Source organism: Mustela putorius, unplaced genomic scaffold (assembly GCF_011764305.1).
Source record: "Mustela putorius furo isolate JIRA1106 unplaced genomic scaffold, ASM1176430v1.1 tig00000281_pilon_pilon_pilon, whole genome shotgun sequence".
Taxonomy (NCBI): Eukaryota; Metazoa; Chordata; class Mammalia; order Carnivora; family Mustelidae; genus Mustela; species Mustela putorius.
The window spans coordinates 32431504-32447983 of record NW_025421343.1 but is presented as its reverse complement, the minus strand read 5'-3'; the positions used below and the strand labels follow the sequence as shown (position 1 = coordinate 32447983).

At 36.7% G+C, this 16480-nt stretch overlaps 1 protein-coding gene across 2 annotated transcripts in view; it reads right to left on the bottom strand.

Moving 5' to 3' along the window:
• ATAD2B (ATPase family AAA domain containing 2B) overlaps window positions 1-16480 on the bottom strand; it is a 149198-nt gene that overhangs the window by 96881 nt on the left and 35837 nt on the right. For both annotated transcript variants that reach the window (XM_004745890.3, XM_004745891.3), the window contains exons 6-10: window positions 16053-16161; window positions 13364-13480; window positions 10941-11016; window positions 4578-4676; window positions 2397-2508 (exon numbers count right to left, since the gene is read on the bottom strand). In XM_004745890.3, the coding sequence (XP_004745947.1) occupies window positions 2397-2508; window positions 4578-4676; window positions 10941-11016; window positions 13364-13480; window positions 16053-16161 (513 nt within the window). The remainder of the gene's footprint in view (window positions 1-2396; window positions 2509-4577; window positions 4677-10940; window positions 11017-13363; window positions 13481-16052; window positions 16162-16480) is intronic.

Below are 16480 nucleotides of genomic sequence, written 5' to 3'. Positions count from 1 at the left end.
ACGACAAAGAATTACACATTTGAAATGTGGAAAAATAAATTTAGCAGTAAAATTCAAGTTTACATTTCAATTCAGCTAAGTAAAGCTACCATTCTTTAATCTCCTAGCAACTAAGGACAAGATTAATAGCCAATGTAACACTTTAATGGATATCTATAGGAGATGATAAGTTGTAGTCACACTCTTAGTATTTTAAATACCTTTCAAAATACCATCTATCACATATACTCTTAGCAAGCGCAATAATGTCCCCAAGGGAATAAAAACTGATTTAGAAGTTGGGTGAAAAACATCTTAGCTAGTACAATGGTCTGTGACACTCCAAAGCTGAACTTTACATAACCAGATTTCTTTTCTTTTTTTTTTAAGATTTTATTTATTTATTTGACAGACAGAGATCACAAGCAGGCTCAGAGGCAGGCAGAGAGAGAGGGGGAAGCAGGCTCCCCACTGAGCAGAGAGGCCAATGCAGGGCTCGATCCCAGCACCCTGGGATTATAACCTGAGCCGAAGGCAGAGGCTTTAACACACGGAGCCACCCAGGCGCCCCAACCAGATTTCTTCTTTATTTTTTGTAAAGATTTACTTATCTGAGAGAGAAGAGAGAAAGTGAGGGCAGGGGCAGAGGGAGAGAATCTTAAGCAGATTTCTTGCTGATGAGCCCAGAGCCTGACATGGGGGCTCTATCTCATGACCCATGAGATCATGACCTGAGTGGAAATGCGGAGTCAGACTCTTAACTGACTGAGCCACCTAGGCACCCCATACCTAAAAGACTTTATAAAATAAAAACTATAGAAAAAAGCACTTGAAGGAAATACTGCCAAAATAATAACAGTGATTGCCTCTGACTGCTGGATTAGGGCGGATTTCTTCCCCTGTATCTATTAACGGTATTTGAAAATGTTTCACAATGAAATGTTACTATATTAAAAAAAATAAGTAATCTGGAAAAATAAATGAAGAGTTTAAGAGAAACTATATTTTCTTACATATGTTATCAAATTTTAAAGAAATACTCTTACTGAAGGGCAGAGACATCTAAAATTGACTGGATTCAAGAGAGTAAGGAGCTGGTAAACCAAATAACCAAATATCATTAAGTAAGGTACTATGAAGAGCACGTGGGTGGCTCAACTGGTTAATCTCAGGGTTGCGGGATCAAGCCCCAACCTCCACCCCACCCACTCCCATCAAGCTCCTCGCTCAGGGCAGAGTCTACTTGAGATTCTCTCCCCTCCTCCCGCACCCCTCCCCCAACTCATGCTCACTCACACTCTCTAAAATAAATAAATTTTAAAAATCTTTTTTAAAAAAAGATTAAGGTCCTCTGAGAATATGAGATTGTGAATTCAATATTCTAAATAAGGTCCTCAATTAAAATATTTTCTAAATAAGGTCCTCAATTAAAAAATATTTTCAGATTGGAGATAGCTAACATTTCATTTTAAAATATTACACAACTACATTTCATAACTTAAGTTTCTCTTATGAGAATCAAATTATGTCATATAGAAAGGCTTATGGGAACAAAATTTAAAAATATAAAATACAATCTTGGCTATGCAGTAAACTTATTCCCAAATATTTCCCCCCGCAAGATTATACTAACAGTAAGAATCTACATCTTGTCTCACTTTTCATACTACATACTTTCCCCGGGTACGATAATCCATTCCCATAGTGATCTCAACTATCTTTATATTGGGGACCCATATCTGAATTTCTAGATATTTCTCCTTAATGCCAAACCTAAATAATTAATTTCCTACAAATTACTTCCATTTGTGATGTGCCACTGAGAGAGTCACTTAAGCCAGAAACTTAGGTCATATATTAGGTCATATATTCAACTTGTTTCTCTCCCTCATTCGCCAAAAGCAGTAAATCCAACCAATTCATCAAACTTGAATTCTCTCCTGAATTCTGTCAAATCCACCTACTTCTTCTTTCGGTCATTACCCTACCATCACCATTACTCCAAATTACTATGTTACAACTACGTCTAAGCCAGTTTCCCTAATGCCAGCCTTACTTCCCTCAAATTCACTAACTACAACATAGAGTATTTCATCTACAATGTAAATCTGATCACGAAATCTAAGTAGCTTTAACAATGCCCCACTATATACTACAATTTATGGGGCCTTGCCTTATTTGTCAGCCTCATTTCCTACTCATTTTTTATTATATATGCCAGTACACTGAAATGTTTTTAAAAAAAAAAAAACTTGAGTAAACAACACATGGTACCAGAGTGCTAGGTTTCAAATCATATGCATCAAAACACTAATAATAATGATATCTGGGTTTTTATTTTTATTGTGTGTTGACTTAGAAACAAGAAGTAACATTTTTTTTAAAAAGTCCTCTGGAAAACTATTTACAAAACTTACTGATTTGTCAATGTTCATTGGATCAACATCAGCCAAGCTTGCACCCACTTTGACACGTTCTCGGAGAATACCACTAGCTAAATCTTCTGCTCTGAAGTTCATAGGCAAACACCTGAAATTCATAAAAATCCAAGTAGAGAACATTAGAAGTTTTACATTTTTAACATCAAAATAAGTGTAAATCTTTGACATATTTTCATCTTTCTCCTTTTTCTGAAAACTCAGAAAACAACAAGGATTTCATATTTTTAAAGTACTTTTCAACTTTTAAGGCCAAAAATAAATGTATTCACTAGACAAAACAAACAAGATCACTAATCTATTTATCTGTTCAAAGAACCCAACCTATTCCAACTTAGAAAACAACATATCTGATACTGGATATTATACAAGTATAAAATTAAAATAGATCTACTCTGTATATATTACATACAGTATTAAATGAACTCAAACTTTATTATAATATTTATATTTGTCCTCAGGTATTATGTGGGTATGTCTACATGATTAAGAAAATTTCTTTCTCTTTAATTCAAAGGATACAATTTTAGATCACTTTTGAGCTAACTAACCCTTATCTTCTGTGTAACTACCTTAAAAATGATCTTTAGCCACCTAAAATTTTATTTAATTTTACTCCCCCTAAGAAAATATAATCTAGTTCCTTTTTATCTTGTATAAAAACCAAAAAGATGACATAAATAACCTCAAAAGAAGTATAGTTTCTATAATGAATGTACTTGTCACTCACATTTCTGAATCCTTAACCGTGATCATATTTACCAGATTTACACTCACATTTCTGAATTCTTAACCTCAAAAATTTATTTCCAAAAAAAAAAAAATACTTCCAAACCAAGTATCAGAATAGTTCACATTAAACAGGTATTAAATTGTTTTATTTAAACATAGATTTTGGGCCATGTGGGTGGCTCAGTAGGTTAAGTGTCTGCCTTTGGCTCAAGTCATGATGCCAAGGGTCCTGGAACCGAGCCCTGCCTCAGGCTCCCTGCTCAGCAGGCAGCCTGCCTCTGACCCTGACTGCTGCTCCCCCTGCTTGTGCTCTTGTGTTCTCTGACAAATAATAAAATCTTTTTTAAAAAAATTTGAAATTAAAAAAAATAATAAACTTAGATGTTTTTGTCTTCTCTTATATTTTCTTTCCATCATCCACATGAGGAATTATTTTCAGCATAACATCTACACCAATCCAAATTTGTTTCCAAGACCAACTAACTGACAATTTGCTATTTCTACAATAGATATATAATGCCAAATTATAGAAATACTTTGCTAATCATAAGTTTTCTAAATATAATTTATCTCTACTAGTATAAATATAAGCTAATTAACTCAAGTTTTAAAGAATAAATTTTCATTTGACATTCTAATTACTTACTAGACAAAATACTGGCTCTCTCACCCAGTGAAAACTCCTGAGGTTTTTGTGAGCCACATAATAATCAGTCATTTACCCTAGGTAGGCAAAGACTACCAGATGGCACTCACTGAACCAAAACAAAACGAATTTTCCAATAAAATGGAAGGGCTTCTGAGACAATTTTATTAGAAATCAAATCAGGGGCCCTTGGGTGGCTCAGTCAGTTAAGTGATGGTCATGATCTCGGGTCATGATCTCAGGGTCCTGGAATCAGCCCTGCATTAAGCTCCCTGCTCAACAAGAAGTCTGTTTTTCCCTCTCTCTCTGCCTCTCTCCCCCCACTCAAGCTCTCCCTTTCTCATGTTCTCCCTCAAATAATTATATAAATAAAATCTTTAAAAAAAAAAAAAAACCAAAACCCACAGAAACCCAATCTTACTCTGAGTGCTGTAATCACTATAAACACTTAAAATCAGCCTCATTAAATGGATCTGGATTATAGGAAAGGTACCAAGGAAATACTACCGTAGTTGTTGGCCTCTTCCCCTTGGTTCTTTCTCCTTTACGTTCCTACATTCCACTGAGTAGTTACACAGTAAACAATTTACAAGAAGTTTCCCAAGATTAGATTTCTATTTTAAGAATTACTAATTAAAAACCAAGTCAGTGCATTACCCTAGTCTAAAATATGTATTGAACATCAGTGTTAGCTAAGTACTAGTGCAGATAAGAATCCCATTCAAAAAAGGACTGTTCTTCCTTATTTCTATAATGTATATAACAATAAAAAATTTACTAACCTATTTCTTGCTCTTGCCATGCTTTTTGATTTCCTCCTCTCAAAGCGTTCTTCATCAGAAGAAGTTGTGTCACTACTATGAATGGCATGCTTCTTTCTCCTATTAAAGAGAGTAAAATCCTTAAAATCATTATAGTAGCAAATGGCTTTAAAAAATACACTGCTGGCAGTGGGTTAAACCTCTGCCTTCAGCTCAGGTCATGGTCCCAGGGTTCTGAGATCAAGCCCCGCATCAGGCTCTCTGCTCAGCAGGGAACCTGTTTCCTTCTCTCTCTGCCTGCCTCTCTGCCTACTTGTGATCTCTGTGTCAAATAAATAAATAAAATCTTAAAATAAAAAAAAATAAATGTTTAAAAAAAAATACACTGTTGGGGCACCTGGCGGGCTCAGTCTGAAGAGTATGCAAGTCTTGACCTCAGGGCCCTGATTTCAAGCCCCATAGGGGGTACAGAGATTACTTAAACTTTAAAAAAAAAAAAAAAAACAGGTGGTTCAGTCGGCTGAGCAGCTGACTTTTGGTTGTTTTGGCTGGGGTCATGATCTCGTGGGAGATCATGTGGGATTGAGCTCCATCTGGCTCTGCACTCAGTGCGGGGTCTGGTTGGGATTCTTACCTCTCCCTCTTCTTCCCCCTCTGCTCCTCCCCCTGCCCTCTTGCTCTCAAATAAATAAATACATTATTTTCAAAAACAAAATTTAATCCTAACACCCAACTTGGCTCTACAGTGAAAAACACTGTAATTATTCAAAGAAATGTAAAAGCTATTAATTGGTTTCTGACTTTTAGAATTAACCTAATAAATTAATCAAGTAAGATTTAATAAGTGTCACAGAAAAAATATTGTAAATGTTATCAGTCCAAGCAATACAAAAAGATAGAGGGGCACCCGGCTGGCTCAATCAGTAGAGCATACAAGTCTTGATCTCAGGTTGTGAGTTTGAGTACCACATTGGGTGTAGAGATTACTCACAAATAAAATCTTAAAAATTTAAAGTAAAACAGGGACGCCTGGGTGGCTCAGTTGTTAAGCGTCTTCCTTTTGTTCAGGTCATGATCCCAGAGTCCTGGGATCAACCCCTGCATTGGCTCCCTGCTCAATAGGGAGCCTGCTTCTCCCTCTGGCTGCTTTCCCTGCTTGTGCGCTCTCTCTCTCTCTTACAAATAAATAAATAAAATCATTAAAAATTGTTTAAAAATAATTCTATATATTACTGAGTGTTCACACAACTAAGTGTATATTAATCCCCTTTACCTATTTCACCCATCCCCCCTTGCCCTCTGGAAATAATCTGTTTATTCTCTATAGTTAAGAGTCTGTCTTTTGGTTTATCTCTTTTATTTTGTTCATTTGTTTTGTTTCCTAAATTCCACATTGTTCACACCTGACTTTTAAGGTTAAGATACAAACATCCACTTTTCTCCATTCTACTCGTTCTTTTTACTTTTTATTTTAATTTTTTTTTTTTAAGATTCCATCTATTTATTTGACAGAGAAATCACAAGTAGGCAGAGAGGCAGCAGAGAGAGAGTGGGAAGCAGGCTCCCTGCAGAGTAGAGAGCCCAATATGGGTCTCAATCCCAGGACCTTGAGATCATAACCTGAGCCAAAGGCGGAGACTTAACCCACTGACCCACCCAGATGCCCCTATTTCAATTTTTTTAAGTTTTTTTTTTTTTTTAAGATTTTATTTATTTATTTGAGAGGGAGAGAGTGAGCCCAAGCAGGGGGAGCAGCAGACAGAGGGGGAGAGAGAAGCAGGCTCCCTGGCTGAGCAGAGAGCCTCACCCGGGGCTTGATCCCAGGACCTGGGGAGCCCGCTTCTCCTTCTCACTCTGCCCCACCTCCCCTCTTGTACTCTCTCACATCTCGAATAAATAAATCAAATCCTCAAAACAAAACAAATAAACAAATATCCTTCAGCTAATACCCTACTTACTGGAGAAATAGTGAACGTTGTGTCATACCAAAAACAGGTATGACACAAAGATACCCACTCTCAGAACTTCTATTCACCACTGTACAGAGGACCCTAGTCATTATAATAGGAAAGAAATAAAACTCACAGAGACTGAAACTGTCTCTACTTGCAGACAATATGGTTTATACAGAAAATACTCAGTAATCTACAAAACAACTACTAGAACTAAAAACAAAATTTGCTAAGGTCATAGAATACAAAGTTTACAGACAAAACAATTCTATTTTTAAATCTTAGTAGCAACCAATTAGATAGAAAGTAGGTTTTCTAAACAGTTTTTTTTTTTAAGTTTTTATTTATTCATTTAAGTAATCTCTACACCCAAGGTAAGGCTTGAACTCATGACCCCAAAATCAAGAGTCACATGCTCTTCTGACTGAGCCAGCCATTTACCCCGAAAGCAGGAGTTTTTTAAAATATATATATATATATATATATTTTTTTTTTTTACAGATTCTGTTTATTTATTCGCCAGAGAGAGAGCGCGCACAAGCGGGGGAGTGGCAGGCAGAGGGAGAAGCAGACCACTGCTGAACATGGAGTATGATACCATGTGGGACTCCATCCCAGGATCTGGGATCACGAATCTGAGCTGAAGACAGACATTTACAGCCGACTGAGCCACCCAGGCATCCTGAAAACAGTTTTTAAAAGCAATTCCACTGAAGCATAAAATAGGAAATACTTAAAAATAAATTTAAGACATGAAAAACCTTTACAATGTAAACTACAAATCACTGCTGAGAGAAATTTCAAAAGACTTAACTAAATGAAATGATATAACATGTTATGGACTGGCAAACTAAGTATTATTACAATATCGATTCTCCCCATACTGACCTACAGTTTTAATATAATCCAAACAAAATCCCAGCAGGCTTTTACTGCAGGAATTAACAGGAGTGCCTGGCTGGTTAAGTCAGAGGAGCACTGGATTCTTTTATTTTTTGAAGACTGACTGATTGATTGATTGATTGATTGATTTGACAGAGAGAGAGAGAGAGAGAGAAAGATCGATCACAAGTAGGCAGAGAGGCAGGCAGAGAGAGGGGGAGAAGCAGGCTCCCCGCCAAGCAGAAAGCCCAATTTGGGGCTTGATCTCAGTACCCTGAGATCATGACCTGAGCCCAAGGCAGAGGCTTAACCCACTGAGCCACCCAGCTTCCCCAGTACTGGACTCTTGACCTCAAATTGGGAGTTTAAGCCCCACAGTGCATGTATAGATTACTCTTTAAAAAAAAAAAAAAAAAAAAAAGAGGACACCTGGGCAGCTCAGTAGGTTAAGCATCGGACCCTTGATTTTGCCTCAGCTCATGATTTCGGGGTTCTGAGATCGAGTACTGCACGGGGCTCACACTGCACGTGAAATCTGCTTAAGATTCTCTCTCCCTCTGCCCATCCTCCCCCACTCACATGCACATACGTGCATGTGCTCTCTCTAAATAAAATAAAATAAAATAAATGTTGGGGGCACCTGGGTGGCTCAGTCATTAAGCAGCTGCCTTCAGCTCAGGTCATGATCCCAGGGTCCTGGGATCATAATTAATTAATTAACTTTTTTAAAAAGAAAAGAAAGAAATGAATTAACAAACTGATTACAACATTTAAGTGAAAATGCAAAGGACCTAAAATATCCAAACTAGGGGCACCTGGTGATTGTTGGTTAAGAGTCTGCCTTCAGGGGCAACTGGGTGGCTCAGTAGGTTGCGCCTCTGCCTTCAGCTCAGGTCATGATCTCAGGGTCCTGGGATGGAGCCCCACATCAGGCTCTCTGCTTGGTGGGGAGCCTGCTTCTTTCTCTCTCTCTGCCTGCCTCTCTATCTACTTGTGATCTCTCCCTCTGTCAAGTGAATAAATAAATTTTTAAAAAATGGATATTCTCATCTTCATATAAATTAGAAACAACCAATAAGAGATGTAGATAAGTAGGAGTCAGGCCTCTCAATGTCTGAAAGTTATAAGATAAACAAGAAAGATTAGAATAAACTCTGTGATAGTGGATTAGAGTGGCCCACTTCAGTAAGAACTCATGTTTAGCTCAAATATAAAGATGGGTAAAGAAACAATTATAAATGTGTCCGTAAACATAGGTTAGTGTACATACGTAAGATTACCTAACTATCTACAAGAGGGTCCTGTGTACAAACATACATAGTATCTAGATACTGGCTTCTAAATATTATTCTCCAATAGAAGAAAACAGGGATCCTTAGTGAGATGACTTATCCTAGAGCTGGGGCACAGAGTGTTTACAATGAGCTTGAAACATGTTGTAATGACAGAAAATAAGGAAGTACTCAAAATACAAAACGATGGAGGAATGTAAAAGGGACACAATGGGTAAAGCAGGTACAATTTGAACAACAAAATAACATAATATTTCATTACTACCCAAAGTATAAAACAAATAAGCACGCATCCATACTAATATAAATGACTGAATAAATATTTTTAAGGGAAGGATGCCAATGTCTTACAAAAGAATTTTAAGTAATACAGGTAGACACTCCCCCTCTAAGAGACAGAGCTTAATTTCCAAACCACTACCTTTCCTTGAAGGTGTGCAAGACTTAGTAATTTGTTTATATTAAAAAAATATATATGGAAATGGAAAAACAGTACCTTTACAGTGGAGAAATATGGCAAACACAACTCTAACCAAGTTATAAAGGTTAACTTAACATTATCATTGATGTCATATGGGTATAATTTTCCCCTTGATGTGATATAACAAGAAGGATCCTTTTCCTCCTGGGTAATCTTTCCAAAAATCCTAACCCCAGTCTCACCTAGAGAAAAACATGATTAGACAGACTGGGGGACATTTCATAAGATACAGGGACAGTGGGATGCCTGGGTGGCTCAGTCGGCTGAGCATGTGTCTTCAGCTCAAGTCATGATCCCAGGGTCCTGAGATCAAGTTCTGCATCAGTCTCCTGCTCAGCAGGGAGCCTATTTCCTCTCTCTGCCTGCCATTCCCCCTCCTTGTGCTCTTTCTCTCTTTGACAAATAAATAAATAAAATCTTAAATTAAAAAAAAAAATACAGGGACAGGATTCATCAAGATTATCAAAATCGTGAAAAATAAGGAAGACAAAAAACTGTCACAGACCAGAGGAGACTGTGGGGACATGACAACTACATGTAATATGGTGGTACCCTCATTTGTATTCTGCAGCAGAAAGGAACATTAATGAAAAAACTATTAAAATCCAAATAAACCTTGAAGGCTGGTAAGTAGTTATGTACCAATATCACCTTTTAGTTTTAACAAACATGCCACAACATGTTAGCAATGACAGAAATTGGGTAAGAGGGGGGCGCCTGTGTGGCTCAATTGTGAAGAGTCTGCTTTCGGCTCAGGTCATGATGCCAGGGGTCCTGGGCTCAAGCCCCGCACTGTGCTCCCTGCTTCTCCCTCTCGCACTCCCCCTGCTTGTGTTCCCTCTCTCACTGCGTCTCCCTCTGTCAAATAAATAAATAAATAAAATATTCAACAACAACAACAAACTGAGTAAGAGGTTTAAGGGAAACCTATACTATTTTTGCAAATTTTCTGCAAAGCAAAAATTGTTCCAAAACTAAAAATTCATTTAAAAAAATTTTTAAACATTTGCTCTTCAAAACATCATTTTGAGAACAAATAGCCAAGTCAAATGATGGAGCAAACACTTGTAATATGTACATGTGACAAAAGATTTATGTTTAGAATATATTTTTAAAACTTAAAACTCAGTAAGAAGGCAAACAACTCCATTTTAAGAGGGCAGAAATTTAAGCAGAAATCTTTACAAAGAAGATATAAAAATGGCCAACAAGGGGTGCCTGGGTGGCTCCGTCGTTCATCGGCTGCCCTCAGCTCAGGTCATGATCTCTGGGTCCTAGGATGGAGCCCTGAATCAGGCTCCCTACTCAGCAGGGAGTCTGCTTCTCCCTCTTACTCTGTGACAACCCTCCCCTACTCATGTGTGCACTGGCTAATGCTCTCTGTCTCAAATAAATAAAATCTTTAAAAAAAAAGAAAGAAAGAGGAAAAGGGAAAAAACAGGAAAGACTAACTGAACCACTGTTTCAAGTGAAAGCAATGTGAGTTGTTTAGATTCAACTCTACACAAGTAGATCACCAAAGAGCTATGTAGCTGTAGAGAACATAATTGTTAAAACAGTAACTATTCCAAGCAAACTAAACCAGGAAGAGAACAGTCACATGTAAGATAATAACTACTAGTCCTTAAAGAAAGATACCATTTAGTTCCTCATTGACATTATCAACACCATCAATACCTATATTCTAATTATAAGACATTTCATAATGTATTATTTAAAGAATATATCTAAATAACTGATATAAATTTTTCCTCTTTTGAAAACCAGCAAAACATACCTGATATGGCTTCTTCTTGCTGGAGATCTGTGAATATCAAACAGTGTGTTTTCCCTCTTTTTTTGATGAGCCGGTACTTAAAGAAAAAGAAAAAAAGACAGCAAAGAAATAACTAACGATAAATTGATAAACTGATGTATTAAAGGAATAGAAATTACTTCTGTTTACTTTCTGAATAGAAGTGAGTCTTGTGTGTTCAAGTTCCAAATGCTATCTAGAAGGAGTACAGCAAAAATAAAAACTTTGTAGCAAATAATAGCATAAATTGCAAACAAACTTTCTCAAAAGATGTTAAATTAAATCTTCATCATCTGGGGTTAAACAAAGATTTTTTTGGATACCACACCAAAAGCATAATCCATTAAAAAACGTAATATATTGGAGTTCATCAAAATTACAAATTCTGCTCTTTGAAAGACACTATCAAGAAATTAAAGGAAACAAGCTACACACAAAGAAAATATTTGCAAATCATGTATCAGATAAAGAACTGATTGCCACAATACATAGGACTCTTAAAACTCAGTACTGAAAAAATAAACAACTCAATTGAAAAAAAGGGCAAGAGATATGAACAGACATTTCACCAGCGATAATGCTGGCAAAGCAGCACATAAAGATGCTCAACATCACTTGGGAAATGGACATTTAAACTACAGTAAATATATATTAAAATTAATTTCAAAAACGGACCATACCAAGTATGTGGCAACAGAATGGTGCAACTGGACTCTCATGTACTCTTAGGGAGAATGTAAGTTGTACAATCACTCTGGAAAACAGTCTGGCAATTTCTTAGCACATTAAACATAAACCTAATAACAAACCCAACCATTCTACTCCTCAGTGTTTATGAAAAATGAAACAATATGTCCAAAGACTTGCACATGAATGTTCATAAGAAATCTGTAACAGCAAAACACTAAAAATGTCAACAGTCTAAATGTTCATCCACAAATGAATGAATAAACAATTTGTGATATAGCCATACAATGGAATGCTATTTGGTAATAAAAAGAAACACTCTGGTATTATTTTCAACAACATGGATGAGTCTAAAAATTATGCTGAGTGAAAGAAGTTGGACAAAAAAGAGTATATATTGTACACAAAATTCAAGAAAATGTGAACTCATCTACAGTTAGAGAAAGCAGATGAGATCAGTGCCTTCTCAAGGACTGGGATGGAGATGGTTCCAGAAGGTTAGAAACAGATTACAAACAGGCAACAAGATATTTGGGGGGTTGATAAACATGTTCAGTATCTTGATGGTGATGACAGTTTCATAGGTACGTACCTAAGGTATGTCCAATTTGCCAAACTGTACATATTAAATATGTGTATCTGCAGTATACTGCATTTCAATTATTCCCCAATAAAGATTTCATTTATCTATAAAAATGGCTCACAATCTTTTTTCTATCTTTACATATCTCCCCCATTATCAACAGGGCTATCTGTGACAGTGACTCCTACCTGGTGTAATGTCTGCATACCAATCTGCATCAACTAGAGGCAAGCCTCTAGTAAGATAACTCCGACCCACCCCTTTCAGAGATTCAATCATCATTTTAGAGCATAAGAGTTTAAGTATTGGGGTGCCTGGGTGGCTCACTCAGTTAAGCACGATCCCGGAGTCCCAAGATGGAGTCCCACATCAGGATCTCTAGTAAGCAGGGAGTCTGCTTCTCCCTCTACTCCTCACCCCACTCGTGCTCGCTCGCTCTCTCTCTCTCTCAAATAAATAAAATCTTTAAACAAACAAAGTATAACTATCTCATATAAATATCTCAGTCCTTCCTTAAAAACATTATGCTAAGTGAAAGAAGTTAGACACAAAAGGTCACATAAAGGCAAATCTATAGACAGAAAGTACATTAGTGGTTGCCAAGGTCTGAGGGTATGAAAGTGAAGAAATAATAAAATGTCCTGGAATTAGACAGTGGTGATGACTGCATAATCCCTATAAATACAGGGGCGCCTGGGTGGCTCAGTGGGTTAAAGCCTCTGCCTCTGGCCTAGGTCATGATCCCAGGGGCCTGGGATCGAGCCCCACATCGGGCTCCCTGCTCCACATCGGGAACCTGCTTCCTCCTCTCTCTCTGCCTGCCTCTCTGCCTGCTTGTGATCTCTGTCTGTCAAATGAATAATAAAAATAAAATCTTTAAAAAAACAAAAACAAAAAAAAACCAGATAAATGGAACTACAAGAAATTCCATTCTTCTAAATTCAGCAAAACTGGAGGTGCCTGGCTGGCTAAGCTGGTAGAGCATGCAACTCTTGGGGTTGTGAATTCAAGCCTCACACGGGATGTAGAGATCACTTAAAAATAAAATCTCTGAATTTAGCAGCACTTATTTTTTTAAAGAGGTGAAGTAGAATAAGCTGCTCAACTACAAAAGAAGTTCTTCAGCATCTCTTACCTATTGGAGGTGCTTGGTATCGATCCACTGTTTTCCTTTGTCTCAAATTATATGGTCTATCATTTTCTTCTCCTTCCGCCTCTTCAACTTCTATATCTCCATCCTCCTCTTGAGATTCTAGTTTTCCCCCACATTAAAGAAAAGAATCATTTTTTTAATCCACAAGGACTGGTTCACTCTAGAAATGAGTATTTATTTATATTTTGTCTTTTACTCTCAGCACAGTTGACATTTTAAAGTGTCAACATTTTATTATACAGCATATATCAATACAATTAAAAATCAACCAGACAGGTATTTTTTAAAAATGCCTTTCCTACAAATAATATAGCTCTCTGCTAAATAACCTAGGTATACTTATGATCTTTGGTCATACAAAACAGTAATAGAAGATAAATCAAAATTTGACTTGATCAAACTTCATTTAATGGCCAGTTACCCACCAGTGAATAAGGTTAGTATCCAAATACCACTTGGTAGTTCAAAAAAATATGCTTACAAGGTAATTACTAATGTTACAGCAAGAGCAATTTTTTTTGGCAGTATAATGGTTTCTTAGGCCTGCTGACGACAGATAAGCACAAATTAGTTCTATTTTGGTAGGAAAATGCAGGTAGGAATTATGAGGGAGCATGAAGCCGATTTCTGGGGTATTAATGGTTTATTTCTTGACATACGTGATCACTTTATGATTTGCCTAACTATATACTTAAAAAATAAATTATAATGTACATAAGTCCTGAAAGTTTATTTTTAAAAAGTGCTTTGGCTGGAGACACCTGGGTGGCTCAGTAGGTAAAGCGTCTGCCTTCATCTCAGGTCATAATATCAAGATTCTGGGATCGAGCCTCACTTCGGGCTCCCTGCTCCACAGGGAGCCTGCTTCTCCCTCTCCTCCCTACTCATGCTCTCAGTCTCATTCTCTCTGTCTCTCTCTCTCTCTCTCAAAAAAATAAAATCTTAAAAAAAAAATAAACTGTAGATAGATGTCATACCATAGTTACAGCCAAACCACTATTTATTACATATATATGTGTATCTATATACTTTTTAATTTTATTTATTTGAGAGAGTTAGAGAGCACATGAGCAGGATAAGGGGCAGAGGAAGAAGCAGACTCCCTGCTCAGCAGGGAGTCCAATACGGGGCTCGATCCCGGGACTCCAGGATAGTGACCTGAGCCTAAGGCAGATGCTTAACAGACTGAGCGACCTGGGGAACCCAAATTTACAGTTTAAAATAAACGTCTGAGGTGGGGTGCCTGGCTGGCTCAGTCAGTAGAGCATGTAACTCTTGATCTCAGGTTTTTGAATTCAAGCCCCATGTTTGGTGTAGACATTATTTAAAAATAAAATCTTTTAAAAATAATAATAAATTAAATTAAATTAAAATCTGATAAAAATTTACTTGCTTATGGTCCCCAAATCCAATATACTTTGTGATTAACTTTTTAGCCACAGGAATTGTCAACACAACACAACCATATTAAGGAACAGGAAAAATTTTTAAACCACCAGTAATACTGAGTGAAATAGGAGACTAAAAATGCAAAGGACTTCATATTTTAATAATGACATCTGAAAGCTTATTCCAAGTTTATAAAAATTTTTATTATTAAGTTCTAGAGAAAATCAGTAGATACAATATTATTCTCTAAATAAATTACTTATACCCAAGTTAAGTCTCTCTAAATCCTCAAAAAATATTACATTTTGAGAAACACCTGCACAACAATATTGTAGGAAGAAATTCTATACATGGCAAATCTACTGTGAAAACACAAAGGTGTTTAGTTAATGAAAAGGTAAAAGTCACATTATAAATCTGTCTCACCTATACTGATTTTCTCCAAAGGAAGTAATATAGAGGTTCTAGCTGTAACAACAATAATATTTGCTCAATAAAGTACCTTCGTTAGAAATATCAGCTCTTCAGAACTCGCTAATAATATATTAGAGAATTTGAGAAAAAAACCCCATCTTCTCCATCTAAGCTATACAAATAATAGGAACTGGTAAGATTTCCTGGTAAAATACAACTATCCTGTATTTACAATACATGGAATCTTCTGAAAACCCATTTCAATAAAAATTAACACCTACAGAATTGAATTCTATAGGTGTACTTACTAGTCACTGATTGGGGGCAAAGCTACTTCCATCATGTTCCCAGCTCCAACCCTAAAAATTCAGCCAGGGCTCTTCAATTCAGAACCCAGACAAGCCTCAGAAAAGAGCAGTACAACCTATTCCACTAACAGTAGCAGGCCCTCTTTCTCTGAATGTCACTATTTACTTCTCGGTCCATAACTAAATTTGGGACCCAAATAATCACAGAGATTCAGAGGATATAGAAAGTGACTATGGATAGAGGCTTCCAGTTAGAAGCTATCTATCGAAACACAAAAGAGGCCTCACTAATAACAAATCAGTCCATGGCAAATGTCACACCAGATTAGGTCTCGGGAGGACTACTAATAAATTATGTAAAGGCGATAGTATAAAGGCATTTTTCAAGGTGAAGGTAAAAACTCAGAGTGCCAAATAAAAATTATTCCAAATTATACAATATAGACCTCTAAAGCCAAAAATCACCCATCCAGCAGTATTATGCATATTATTACCTCACACATGCTTCCTCCCTCCCACCTCAACTTCGTAGTATTTACTTCATAAGGTACTTTACAAACCTTCTTCTTCACCCTCAGTGGAGACCTCATGATGATTCTGTATCCCATAACTATTTCTTCTCAGTGATTTTCTTCGCCTTTTCACTCTTGAATACATATCCATGTTTTCCTTTTAAAGACAGAAAGCTGTCGATTAACGGGGACTTTATTCCTATCCATGAATACCATTAACCCAATGGTATAAGACCACTCTTGAAATTTACTAAGCACCTATTTGAAGGCACAGACTCATGAAAAAATGGAGGTTCCTGAATTTAATAAATGCAAGGGACAAAAGGAAAAATAAAACAAATGTATAAAATATTTGAAAATTTAAAACTCTAATGCCATGAACATACTTTCTCCCTGAAGCAAATTACAGCCTAGTAAGATGGAATAAGACAAGTCACAGGTAACTATAAAACAAAGTAAAACAAACTAAATGCCAT